This window comes from Sorex araneus, chromosome 4 (assembly GCF_027595985.1).
Source record: "Sorex araneus isolate mSorAra2 chromosome 4, mSorAra2.pri, whole genome shotgun sequence".
Taxonomy (NCBI): Eukaryota; Metazoa; Chordata; class Mammalia; order Eulipotyphla; family Soricidae; genus Sorex; species Sorex araneus.
Window position 1 is genome coordinate 60,116,723 of NC_073305.1, and position 13,117 is coordinate 60,129,839.

General features: G+C 38.3%; 1 protein-coding gene across 1 annotated transcript in view; it reads left to right on the top strand.

Moving 5' to 3' along the window:
- Positions 1-10,977, top strand: part of SYNPR (synaptoporin) — a 359,907-nt gene extending 348,930 nt beyond the window's left edge. Inside the window, exons 5-6 of the mRNA XM_004616466.2 lie at positions 5,337-5,528; positions 9,257-10,977. Of these exons, the coding sequence (XP_004616523.1) occupies positions 5,337-5,528; positions 9,257-9,514 (450 nt within the window). The 3' untranslated portion in view covers positions 9,515-10,977. The remainder of the gene's footprint in view (positions 1-5,336; positions 5,529-9,256) is intronic.
- The last annotated feature ends 2,140 nt before the right edge of the window (positions 10,978-13,117 follow it).

Consider the following 13,117-nt stretch of genomic DNA (forward strand, 5'->3'; position numbering starts at 1 on the left):
GTTTACCTGCTTCTAAAATATGCAAACTTATGTTGCCAAGGACTAATTCCTTTAATACATCACAGAATCAGCCATGGACAAGTTATCTTTAAAATAGAAAAATCCATCACTAATCTTATCAAAGATGTATTTTATATGCATATATGTACATGAATATATGTATGCATACATATCACTCTATCACTGTCATCCCATTGATCATAGATTTGCTTGAGCGGGCATGAGTAACGTCTTCATTCGTCCTAGCCCTGAGATTTTAGCAGCTGCGATCTTCTCAGCAGTGCCACATTGGAGGCTCTTTCAGGGTCAGGGGAATGAGACCTATCATTGTTACTGTATTTGGCATATCGAATACGCCATGGAGAGCTTGCCAGGTTACAGATATAAAAATATGGAACCATTTGTATGGCTTCATTTGTCATTTGTATCACTTGTCATATCGTTGATCTTCGATTTGCTCGAGCGGGCGCCAGCAACATCTCCATTTGTCCATGTCACGTGCTAGTGCAGCCCAATGATATCTGTTTGTTCCAGGCACAGGAAGAGCCTCAAATCGTTCATTCAGGGATTTGACGAAGAAATCTGACCATCTAGTTGGTGGGCAGCCATGAGGTCTTCTGACGTCCCGTGGAATCCAGTCGGTAACAGCTCTAGTCTAGTGGTCGTCTCTGAATCGCATTACATGTCCAGCCCATCTGATTTTTGATGCCTTGGTAAACGAGACAGTGTCCCGTCGATGGAGATCAGAACTCCAGATTCCTTCTCTCACTTGAGTGAGATGTGATACTCCTAGCATAGCTCTTTAGATTCCTCTTTTGGATACCCTAATAGCGTTCTCATCCTGTTTGCGTAGGGCCCAGGTCTCTGAGGCATATGTTAGTGCAGGAAGAACGGTGGAATCGAAAAGATGTGCCCGAGTCGGAGGTTCTTCATTCTCTTAACCACTTCTTCAACACTCTTGAAGGCATTCCACGCTGCTCTCTTCCTCCTGCACAGTTCTGGCACCAAGTTGTTCCTCATGTTGATTTCTCGACCCAGGTATACATAGCTGCTGCATTCGGAGATGTTCATTCCATTGAGAGCAAATGGAGCTTCAGGGACCAGTTTGTTTTTCATGAACATCGTCTTGTTGAGATTCAGCTGCAATCCGACCTTTCCACACTTGTGGTCGAAGTCGGCCAGCATTTGTGCCGCTTGGCCAATGTTGGTGTTATGAGAACGATGTCATCAGTGAAGCAGAGGTGGTGTAATTGCCGACCGTCTATCTTCACTCCTATTCCTTCCCATTCCAGTCATCGCATGATGTTCTCGAGGGTGGCACTGAAGAGTTTCAGTGAAATGGTATCACGCTGCTGCACCACTCTCTTTACATCAATGATCACTTCCTTGTAGAATGGTGAGATCCTGGGGGTGAATCCACAATACAGCTCGAGGAGGATTTTGACATACTGAGTTTGAATGCTCTGTTTGGCCAGGGCTTTGATGACCACCTCAATCTCAACAGAATCGAAGGCCTTCTTTAAGTCGATGACTAGACAGAGAGGCATCTTGAACTCTCTTGAAACTTCAATGAGTTTGGTCACTGTGTGGATATGGTCTATCATGCTGAATCCCCTTCGGAAACCGGCTTGCTCACATGGCTGTCCTTCGTCTAGTGTTCTGCCTATTCTATTCAGGATGACACGAGTGAACAGCTTGTAGACGATGGACAGCAGGCAGATTGGGCAATAGTTGCTAATGTCATGGATGTCTCCCTTCTTGTACAACAGAATGGTCCTACTGGTTTTCCACTGAGATCGAACCTTGCATTCAGACAGGTAGCGTGTGAAGAGTCGAGCCAGTGTATTGATGAGTACTGGCGGCAGATTCTTCAGGTGTTCGGGTCTGACCTTGTCCGGACCAGGTGCTGTACACATCTTTACCAACGAAATGGCATGTCGGATTTCAGAAGGGAGAATGCTTCATGTATGGCTTCATGTTCTTTTATTTGTTTATTCTTTCACTCAGCAAATACTGCTTACACCTCTCCTGCCAAGATACAGCAATGAGTAGGGAAGCCAACATGTCTGATCATGGAACTGTTTTTTAAAGGAAAAAATAAACAAATGAGCTATATTTTTACTCCTCAAAACCATCATTCTGAGTCAGACATTGTTATTATCCAATTATTATCCAATTTACCATTATAAACCATAATATTGTTTTAAGTATGATAGATATTGCTTAATAACACATTAGAATAAGGGTTGAAGCCCAGGATCATCAGATAAGGTTCGATACTTTTACCTCTCAGGAAACGCTTCAATACAACATATACAAAAGATCACAATGAAGTCAAATAAATACTTACATAATACATATTTAAATTCATTAAATAAGTATTTGCTCCAAAGACAAACCCTTGATTTCCATCATAAACTTGTTTTGGGAAGTGATTCATGACAATTTTGTCGCATTTAAATTATGCAAAGTATATATTTCTAGTATACTTTGTCATATAATAATATCAAAATTTGTTAAAGCTTACATGAGAACAAATGTTTTTACTGATATTGAAATAACAACAGATAGTCTGTTTGCTAACTTGTTTGCTTACAACTGATGTTGAAATAGCTGTAAATAGTTTACTTGCTAGTTTGTTTGCTTACTTCATCTCATTCTAGAAGTGACTCCAGATGACTTAGAAGGATATAGAAAACTTGGGATGAATTCATGAAATCCAAGGGACATTGGTGAAGGGAAGTTGATTCTAGTGGTGGAGATTAGTGTTGAAACATTATATATCTGAAACTCAACTATAAATAAATTTGTAAATAATAGTGTCTAATAATGTGTTTTAAAAAAATACACAAGATACAAAGAATAAGGGAAAGAGTTTTCTTTTTAAAGAAGAGAATATGTGTAAATAGGATTAGTATAGTTGCCATGCCATACGAATCTAGAATGAGTCAAAAATTGACACTGCACTGTTAACAGCCAACATTTTAATGATCTTCTGGAAAGTCACTGTGTACGAAAAGACCAATTTTTCAGAAGATTCAGCCACTCTCAGCCACTCAAGAATATTCTTCTCAGTGGTCACATCTTTCCCAGCCGCAGTTGATGTTGTTGTTGTTGTTATATTGAAGTCACATCCAACAGCACTTCTGGGCTTGCTCCTGACTCTGTGCTCAGGAATCATTCCAGGTGGTGTTCCTGGGACCAGATGTGGTGCTGGGGATAGAACGAAGGTTAGCCAAGTGCACAAGTGCCTTCACCCCTCTTTGGTTCATGCACCATCTTTAGAAAGCAGATATTTCTTCAAGTTGCTAATAGAATCTTGATGAAAATTATTTCAGTCACACCTTGAGAGAAGATAAGCCAATACAGGTAAGTGTTGTCACATGTGGCTAGATATGAGTCTTATGCCAAGTTCTCTACTTGAAGAACCTATCATTTAGAATGAGAAAGAAATACATTTTATTTAGCACGTAAAGCCTATCTCCTTTTCACGTCAGTATTTTAATTCTAAGAAATTGCTGTGCTACATATTTACATTAATTACAGTAAATTTGTAAAAATTGTCCTAGTTAGAGGATGGTGAGGTATGCTTGCATCTTGTTCTACTCCCTCTGAGTCTTAAGGGACCATAAGAGAAACAGCCCTCTCATTGTCAGAAACTTGGCTATCTTTGTTCATTTAATCCTGGAAGCCCTGAAAATAGCTCAGTGGTGAAAGTTTTCCTGCCCTGCAGCCTAAGGGTCAAGAGTTTGATTCGAGGGCATCCCACAAACATTGATTGAAGTCCCCATGTCTCTGCTCTCTGGAATTCCAGACACCACAACAGTACACAGTCTTTGGAGCTCTTGGCCAGGGGTGGGAGGCACAAGTGTGATCTCTGGTAAGAATTGCAGTTGAGTGTACAAACAAAACCAATTGTGTGTGTGTCGTCCTGGTGATCCAGATGACAATAGCAAAGAGAATGAAAAGGGGGCAAATATTCAACCCCTTGACACCATAGCACTATTGTTTGACATAAAAAAAAAAAAAGAATTTCCTGGGCTGGAGTGATAGCACAGCGGGTAGGGTGTTTGCTTGCACGCGGCCGACCCAGGTTCGATCCCCGGCATCCCATATGGTCCCCCAAGCACCGCAAGGAGTAATTCCTGAGTGTAAAGCCAGGAATAACCCCTGAGCATCGCTGGGTGTGACCCAAAAATTAAAAAAAAGAATTTCCTTACCCTTATACTTATAGAAGTATCACAGCGGGTAGGGCGTTTGCCTTGCATGCGGCCGACCTCGGTTAAATTCCTTCATCCCTCTCGGAGAGCCCAGCAAGCTACCAAGAGTATCCCGCCCACATGGTAGAGCCTGGCAAGCTACCTGTGGCATATTCGATATGCCAAAAACAGTAACAAGTCTCACAACAAAGACGTTACTGGTGCCCGCTTGAGCAAATCCATGAACGACAGTGTTACAGTGCTATACTTACAGAAAATAGTTAATTTTTATCTCTTGGCCGCCTTTTACTCTTACTCACCTTTAAAATGTGCATTATAAATATTTCCTAAAATAATATTTTAAAGGTTATTTTCACATAAAATCCCTCTCCCATAAAAGATACTAACAATATTACAGGGCTGGAGCAATAGCACAGCATGTAGGGCGTTTGCCTTGCACGCGGCAGAACTGGGTTCGATTGCCAGCATCCCATATAGTCCCCTGAGCACCACCAGGAGTAATTCCTTAGTGTATGAGCCAGGAGTAACTCCTGTGCTTCACCAGGTGTGACCCAAAAGCAAAAATATTACAGCCAGTATTATCTTCAACTAAACAAATTCCTGGGCATATAGTAGATAACTCATGGTTCTATTAATGAAAAAATGATTGAACGAAAAAAGGTTGCAAACTGGAAGTCTTTAACTATCAGCAAATCTCTCAAGTGTTTGAAATCAACATTAATTGTTGGTTCAAATCATGTACTCAGAAGCAAGATTGACTGGGTTTGATACTACGATAATACTAGGATAAACTTCCTGTGCAGTCTCAAAGTATTCTAGTTCTTAATATTGCCACATGCAAATGAATAAATGTAGAATCATTCCAAAATGTGTGTTGTGGAAATTATTTGATGACTGTTTTAAGTACTTAGAATCATTCTTAGTACATAATAAAATTTTAATAAATCCACTATTATTTTCTTTTATAACAATTTGACTTTCTTTTATTTTACAGCATTTTTCTGGTCCAGTGATTTGGAATTTTAGAATGTTGAAAAAAGCAACCCAAATCATTGTATAAGCAATTGAATTCACATCTCGTTTACTATTTATTTTTTGCTTCTGTTGTTTCTATAGGATTTCATCGTCACTGTAGTGTTTTCATTCTTGTGGTTGGTGGGTTCATCAGCGTGGGCGAAAGGACTATCAGATGTCAAGGTCTCAACAGATCCCAAAGAAGTATTGTTACTGATGTCAGCTTGCAAACTGCCCTCCAACAAGTGCATGGCTGTCCACAGCCCTGTCATGTCCAGCTTAAACACTTCCGTGGTATGTTTTCCTCTATACTTTTCCTCTCAAATCATTGACAGTTGCATGAATAAGAAAAACATCCCAGAAATTATCTTGTAAATTTCTGCCTCCAAAACTAGACCAATGTGAGAGGTGATTTTTCACTCCATGTGCAAGATGATCCTTTGGTCTTCAAGTATTTATTGTCAGAACCCATCTTTCATGCATCCAATTACAAAATTCTTAACAAGAACCCAGCAGGTGCTGACAGCTGTTGTTTGGATGACAGTTCAGTCAAAATTCTAAGAGCACATAAAAAATCTGAAATTTAAGGCTGAAGTCTTCCAGCACTTAAAAGAAATATTTGATGGTGTAGGAATTTCCAGGAACAAAAATATTGTTGAAGCCACATCAGGTCAATATAGTTAGTTGTCTAGAGAAAAATATACAGAGCTGGTAGAATGCATAGAAAATCCTCCATATGTAAAAGTACTTTTTATCTTCTCCATGCTCTGATTTAGCTGTCTTATAACTTTGGGAAAGCTGAACAGTATTAATTGAACAAATTCAAATATTATTATCATCTATATAGCTCCCAAAGAAGATAGTAAATATGACAGGTAGCAAAACATTAAATTCTTATTTTATAAAATAATTTGTATTATTCCAAATAAAGAAACTGTGAGAGAGACAGAAGCTATAATGGCAGCAAAATCTCTTAGTTATGAAAGAATGAAAGGCCCAGCTGTGTTTGCTGAAGGAAAAACATTATTTAGCAACTCCTAAAATAATTATCTTTGCTTCAAGATTAACTTATGTTTCTACAGCTTTCTGAAATTTAATCTGAGAAGGCATTTTAAAGTGGAGAAATGGTGGCTAATCATCTCCTGGTGATTTGACTGTATATCTTGCCTTGGGAGGAAAACATACGTGAAAAGAAATTATTATTAGGTTTTTAGTCACTTTCATTGATGTCTGAGCTCATCCATGAATGAAAATTTTGGGCTATACATTAAAATGTATTTTACACTTCTGGTTTGTTTATTGGCAAGTCTCAATGGAAGTGATAACACCAAACTCAAAATCTAAGAGAACAAAGATAAAGAATCATGTTTCTTAGTTTAATAGTCTGTAATAAGTAAAGACATAGTCTATTTAATTATATCTCTTATGTCTAATAAATTTTAGACTTGATGATGAGGCTTTCAATGTGAAACAATCTGACTTGTCTTAAAATCAAAAAGAAGGGATGAAAACCAGATATTGTCGGACAGAAATATGACTCAGTGGCAGAACACATACCTTACATGTGTGAGACACTAAATTCAAGCCACAGAATTGTGCACACACACACACACACACACACAAAAAAAAAAAAAAAAAGAACAGCATAACATGCATGTGTATAAAGGACAGGTCAGGTGCTGTTACCATTATAGATTCATATCAATTTATGATCTTTCATTTTTTTAGTGGCATAAAACTCAACTGCCTAAAGGAAAACATTCCTCATATATTGCTATATACTTACACAGGTACAATCTAATCAGGATATCCCTCTGATAGAAAATATCCTAGTTATTGTATAGATAGTTATTTGTCCTTTATTGGCTGAGGACGTGTCTCAGTGATAAAGCATGTGCCTTGCATGTGGAAGACTTGGGTTTGACCCGTAGCACTATGAAAAAGAAGAAATAGGAATAGGAATAGGAAGAAGAGGGAATAAGAAATAGGAAGGAGAATGTAAGAAGAAAGGAGAAAGAGGGAGAAGAAGAGAAGAAGAAATAAAAGGTCCAGTGTGTAAGTTACAGTTTTGACAGTTATCACCTATTTAATTTTTATCATGAAGTTATAAATATCTTATTTGAATTTGTATTTTTCTCAGCCAGAAGCATATAACAAAATAACACTAAATAAATTTCAGTTCATGCTAAAGGAAGGAAAAAGGGTGATATCAGAAACAAACAAACATGGAAAGAAACTATTATTAGGCTTTTAGTCACTTTCATTTATGTCTGGGCTCATCTATAAATGAAAATTTGGGGCTATACATTAAAATGTATTTTATACCTCTGGTTTATTGGACAGTCTCAATGAAAGTGATAACACCAAACTCAAAATCTCACCAAACTCAAAATCTAAGAGAGCAAAGATAAAATAATGTGGTTTGTGCTACAGCAAAAAAATAAAAAATGGTTACCTGAATACAATTCACAGAAATAGTTTAAAAGTGATTCATAGCATAGTTTAATAATTAATTAAGGAGCATTTAGTAATATACGTAGTACTCTGGGTGCTTCCAAGCATTCCCTTTAATCATTACAACTTTCCCTCAAAGAAGAAATGGCTGTTCTTTATTCAAAATAAGGAAAACAGGTCCATATGAGGCCCAGAAGCTAATTGTCTGTCCAAGGTTATAAAGCAAGAAAGTGCAGAACACAGCTATTGTAATTTTAAAGCAAGAGGGCATGACTCCAAGGCTAAGAGTTAGTGTGCTCTGATCTACCTCCTGCTAAATTAATGAAAAACTTTGGTAGTGTCCCTGGTTCCAAGATCATGAGGCCTGTCATCTTGTTTACACTTGCTTCCTCCTTCCAGGATAATTTGGACCACTCTTCTATCCAGGAATCAAGGGAGAAATTTTGCCCCAAAAGAAACTTGCAAGACTCAGCTCCAGAGCTAAAGCACTAAATCCTTGTTGATTGGTCAGTGTATTGCTGTGGTTACTTTTAAATATCCTTTAGTGTCATCACAGTTTCATATTATACTTTAATTTCCTTTATCCAAGGATTGTTAAAACTATCAATGATCAATGTTCAGATCAATCAATTTACTCTGGAGAAAACTGCAGAATAATTACTCTGCTTAAGATCTGGCAAGAGTAACCATTTCTGCCTTCATCAACAACTTAGCCCCTAAAATAAAAATATCTGGTCCTTTTATTCACTAGCACCCTTCTACAGAGTACAAGGAATTTCTGTCAGAAAGTTTCTCACATCCAGTTGAGAAGACCTTTCAAATTTATGAAATCTGCCCTTTCTATGTAGTGTGGTTTCAGTATCCACTTCTGAATGTGAGAGAAGCAGTACAGGAAGTGTATGTATCCAAATAGCAAACTCTGTGTTCACTATCAAGCATACACTTATCTCCATTCCACCTACACCATATGCTCAGCTCCATTGCTTATGCCATACAAGCTCTTTAAGCCAAGTGTATCCTTTATAACGTTTTAAAAAATAGAACAGAAACATTGCTAGCTAAAAGTTAAGGCAATATTATAAATTGGTGTACAGTTATTAAAATGAAAAACGTCAGTGCCCTTGGAGAAATAGCTCACTTGGGGAATTAATGACTGCTACTGTAAGGTAAGGTCTTAGCTTATGTAAGGACTCAGACTATGGCATCAGACAGATCAGGATTTGAATCCAAAGTCTGCTACTTAGGAAATCAAGTGACCTTGAAAAAGATTTTCATCCATGCTGAATCTTAGTTTTCACATCTTTAGTATGACTAACAATAACCCCTCCTCTTCTATTAAGTGAATGTACACATAAAACCCTTTCTTAGTATCTAAGGTGCAGCAACATTCAGTAGAAGTCACACATTACAAGTGAGACTTTTTCCAAATGAAGCATGGGAAGAGGTTTCAACATAATATCCAAAATGGTCTTTGGTATTGTGAAAGATTTTTTTTTTGTATTCAAGATTTTGGTTTTTATCTGTGTTGATAACCTTAATAACCCCGGTGTGTTTTAATTCTTCTTCAGGTCTTTGGATTCTTGAATTTTATCCTCTGGGCTGGAAACATCTGGTTTGTTTTCAAGGAGACGGGTTGGCATGCCTCAGGACAGCGATATCTCTCAGACCCGATGGAAAAACACTCAAGCAGCTATAATCAAGGCGGATACAACCAAGAGAGCTATGGGTCCAGTGGTGGTTATAGTCAACCAGCAAATTTGGGGCCATCCTCTGATGAGTTTGGGCAACAGCACAGTGGCTCTGCTTCCTTAACCAATCAGATTTAACAGGGTAGTATTTGCATTCTTTGGAAGATAGTCTCACCACTTTCCATTTCAGTGGCAAAGAATTTTTTAAGAGTTTCGATCAATTATTAAAGCAGAGGGTGTTGAATGTAAATCACAGATCTGTAGTCCTCATTAAAGCAGAAAGGTCCGGTCATGATAAATGATACTTAGAGATAAAATGACATGAAGAGATATATTATTCATCATAGATGGCTAATTGGAGAGTCCCTTGTTATATATAGATACTTTTATGGTCATTTTGTATGTGTATTGAGGTAGTAGAAGCATTTTGTAGTTTAAAATTCCCAGTATGTAATATGCGAAAACTAAATAGCATTGGATTTTCCTATGCATTTTGATGCAAAGATGTTTAAATGATTTCTATAAGACAATTCGGAGTAGCACAACTTGCATGTTTCATTATTTTTAGCTGCAGGTCCTAAAGGACTGTGAGTTGAAGTAATTCTTTCCACAATTATCCTGTGTTTTTTAATCTGATAAATTAATGCTCATGATTTAGTGCATGAATGAGAATTTTCTCACAAAATGAATATTTGAATTGTATTTCTGAACATTTTCCAGTTTGCAACATGACTTTGTTAAATGAATGTTTGAAAAAAATATGTTCACTACTTTGTATACTTGCAAATTTGTCTCTCTGCCTCTACGCACTTGTGAATGCATTGTAACTAAGGTTTGGGGTTTTTTTCCCTGTTAGAATATACTTCGTGCTATACTTGTAATTGCCCAATATTTATTCTATTTACTTAGCTAAAATTTACAATCTTGTAACTTTCTATGGTGTTTTGTGGCTCTTATCTTACAGTCTATATGAAACAGTTTTAAAAACTGTATTTAAAGAGTGTTGATTTCTTAGAATAAGGGATATACAGATATCAGACACCACAGTCAAAATGTTATCATACTTAATTATTAATTTATAATGGATACTTATAATGGTAAATTAAATTATTAATTTGTATGGGATACTTATACATAATCTACACTGCAAGCTAAAACACTGTTTTTTTTATAAAGTTAATATATTCCTTGATTCAACTGTGAAAAATTCTCAAGTTGCTCAACTTACTAATTACTAATTCTTACTGAAGTGTTACCCATAAATTAAAAACGACTTTCATGATCCAGTCTGTATCCCAAAGCAGGTGCTTATGAAATATTCCCCAGAATATACTCATTATTAAGAAAATGCCAATCTTCACTGCTTTGTTTTAATTCAATTGAAACACCAGGTCCCAACAATGAGAGAAAGCTGAATATCTGTATTTCCAGATAAAAAGTCATTGATATATACTAATTCATTGTATAATCTATAATGTTGAAAGCATTTAGCACAAGATACCCTGTGTCTTAGCTGATGTCTGTGACCAGTTTCTGGATCCTATTGGATAAATCTGTATTGTGATATTTATTTGATCTTAATAAAGTTATTGCATACAATATGCCTAGGAATTGTAGAATCACAACAGAAACTTGATGCTTTAACAATGAAGAACTTGATGCGCTATATTTTTAGTCTTTCTCCATGTCTTTGTTTTCTGAATCAGAGAATCTATTCATTCATAGGGCCATCTAGGAACATCTATATAGCTATTCGTATGCAGGGCACTGGGAGTACCATTGTGACCAGATGCAGAAGCACTGCCACCTCTGGAACCTTACATTCTGCTAGAGGATACAGATTTTAAAATAACCATGCCTCAACTACACCATGTGTGACCTAAGCACAGGATTCAATAAGAACTTTGATCATAAAGACTTGATCTAGAGATAGAGGTTGAAGAGCTTCTGACTTGAAGTCTGCAGAGGGTTTTATTAGGGCAGAGTGGAAAGAAAGAGTATTCCAGCTGGGAGTATCCTCTCAAAACTCTGAGATGGTAGTAGGCATTGTAGGGCTTGTTACATTGTTGGATTGTAATGTATCAGAGGCGGGAAGACCTTGAAAAGTGTCCTGGCGTCTAATGGATGTTTGGGGTAGGCTTGCTGAGAGACCAGGGTCAGGAACTTTGTCTTTATTCTAAAGGACTAAGGAGAAGCATTGTTGCATTTTAGACTGAAGAAGGGTGCAGTTAAATTAGATGTTTTGAAAAGATCTTGCAGTGTACAAGATAGATACGAAGAGGGCAAGAGTAAAGGAATTCAACTGGCTAAGAAATAGCCTGGACTACTAACACTCTTTAGCAATGGGCTGGGAGTATAAGGAGGGGAACTCGCAAGAGTCCCTGTATTCACCCTCTCGTTTCCTGGGATAGTGACTTCCTTTAACACCTTTAAGGCTTCCTTCCTTAAAGGAGGGAAGAGAGGCTCCAAATTCAACACAATCATAAAATTCTCTAAATGGAAAAAAAATCATAGCAGCTCTTTTGATCAGTCTTAGCAGTTTCGAAGCATATGAGGGCTCTGCTGCAGAAAAGTATCACCTGCCCTAGGTTGAGAGAAAGACACTTGATTTTAAAGTCTCCCACAGCTTCACAATAAAATGCTGCAGTAATCACACAGGGATAGCACAACGGGTAGGGCGTTTGCCTTGCACGCGGCCTGTAAAAAACTAAAGAACGCCGAGGGGACGCGTGCACTCGCGGGCTCTCCGGGCGGCTCTGTCTCACCGCCCGCGTTCGGTGCCCTGGAACCGCGGTGTGTGGGCTGGATCAGGACGGCCGGTGGTCAAGGACAGGCGAAGGAAGAATGAGGACCAAGCTAGTTGCTGATTAGTTACCGTTTATTCAATCTTCAATCTTTCTCATCTCCCACACTCCCAGCTCCGACCTCTCTCTGGATCTACTGCTGCTTCTGCTGCTTTTCTCTGGCTTCTCTCTCTCTCCTCCTTGTCTCTCCCACCTTGCAAGGTGGAGATATGTTGATTTGGCTACTAGGCTACAACCAGCCAAGTAGCCAAATCAACATAAGAAAGCCCTTCCTGAGGGCAGGGCACTCCAAAGCCCTTCCTCACTTTTAAGGTTTTTTTCTTTTCCTTAGTCCAGGAACTTATTAACATCTCAATACTAGTTATTTTTGTATGGACATAGCAAGGGATACATTGAGGCTTGCAAGGCAGCTCTCCTGGCAACATCTTGCCACAGGCTCAGACCACAGCACTCAGGCCAGATTAATCATTCCTCACCCTAGCAGGGTCCAAATCTAGTATCACTGTTTGGATCATGACAGCATTTGTCCATGATCAAGCTCTTAACTTATAGTTAAGCATTAGGCACTTTGGCCAGGCCCATCTCGATGCCAGGGTAGCACACAACTCACCGCTTGCCCTGGGTCCTTCTTGTCCCACGTCCTCGGGACCGTGCTTTGGGGGTGCTAGGAAGTAAGGGCAGCTGAGGCTTAGGTCAAGAGAACAGATGCCCTGGAGGAAAATATCATGTAGAGTCAAATGACTCCCAGGTTACAAAAGCATAACATTTGTTAAGTCTTCCTGTGTCCATACAAAAAGGACCTGCTCTGAATAAACTATGAAAAGTACTCAAGGAGAAGAGAAAAACATTATTTACAAGTCAACAGAACACTAAGAAAGAAGCTACAAATAAACAAAGAGGAATAGGAGCACTGTAACGGGAGTAACCAAATAAACCT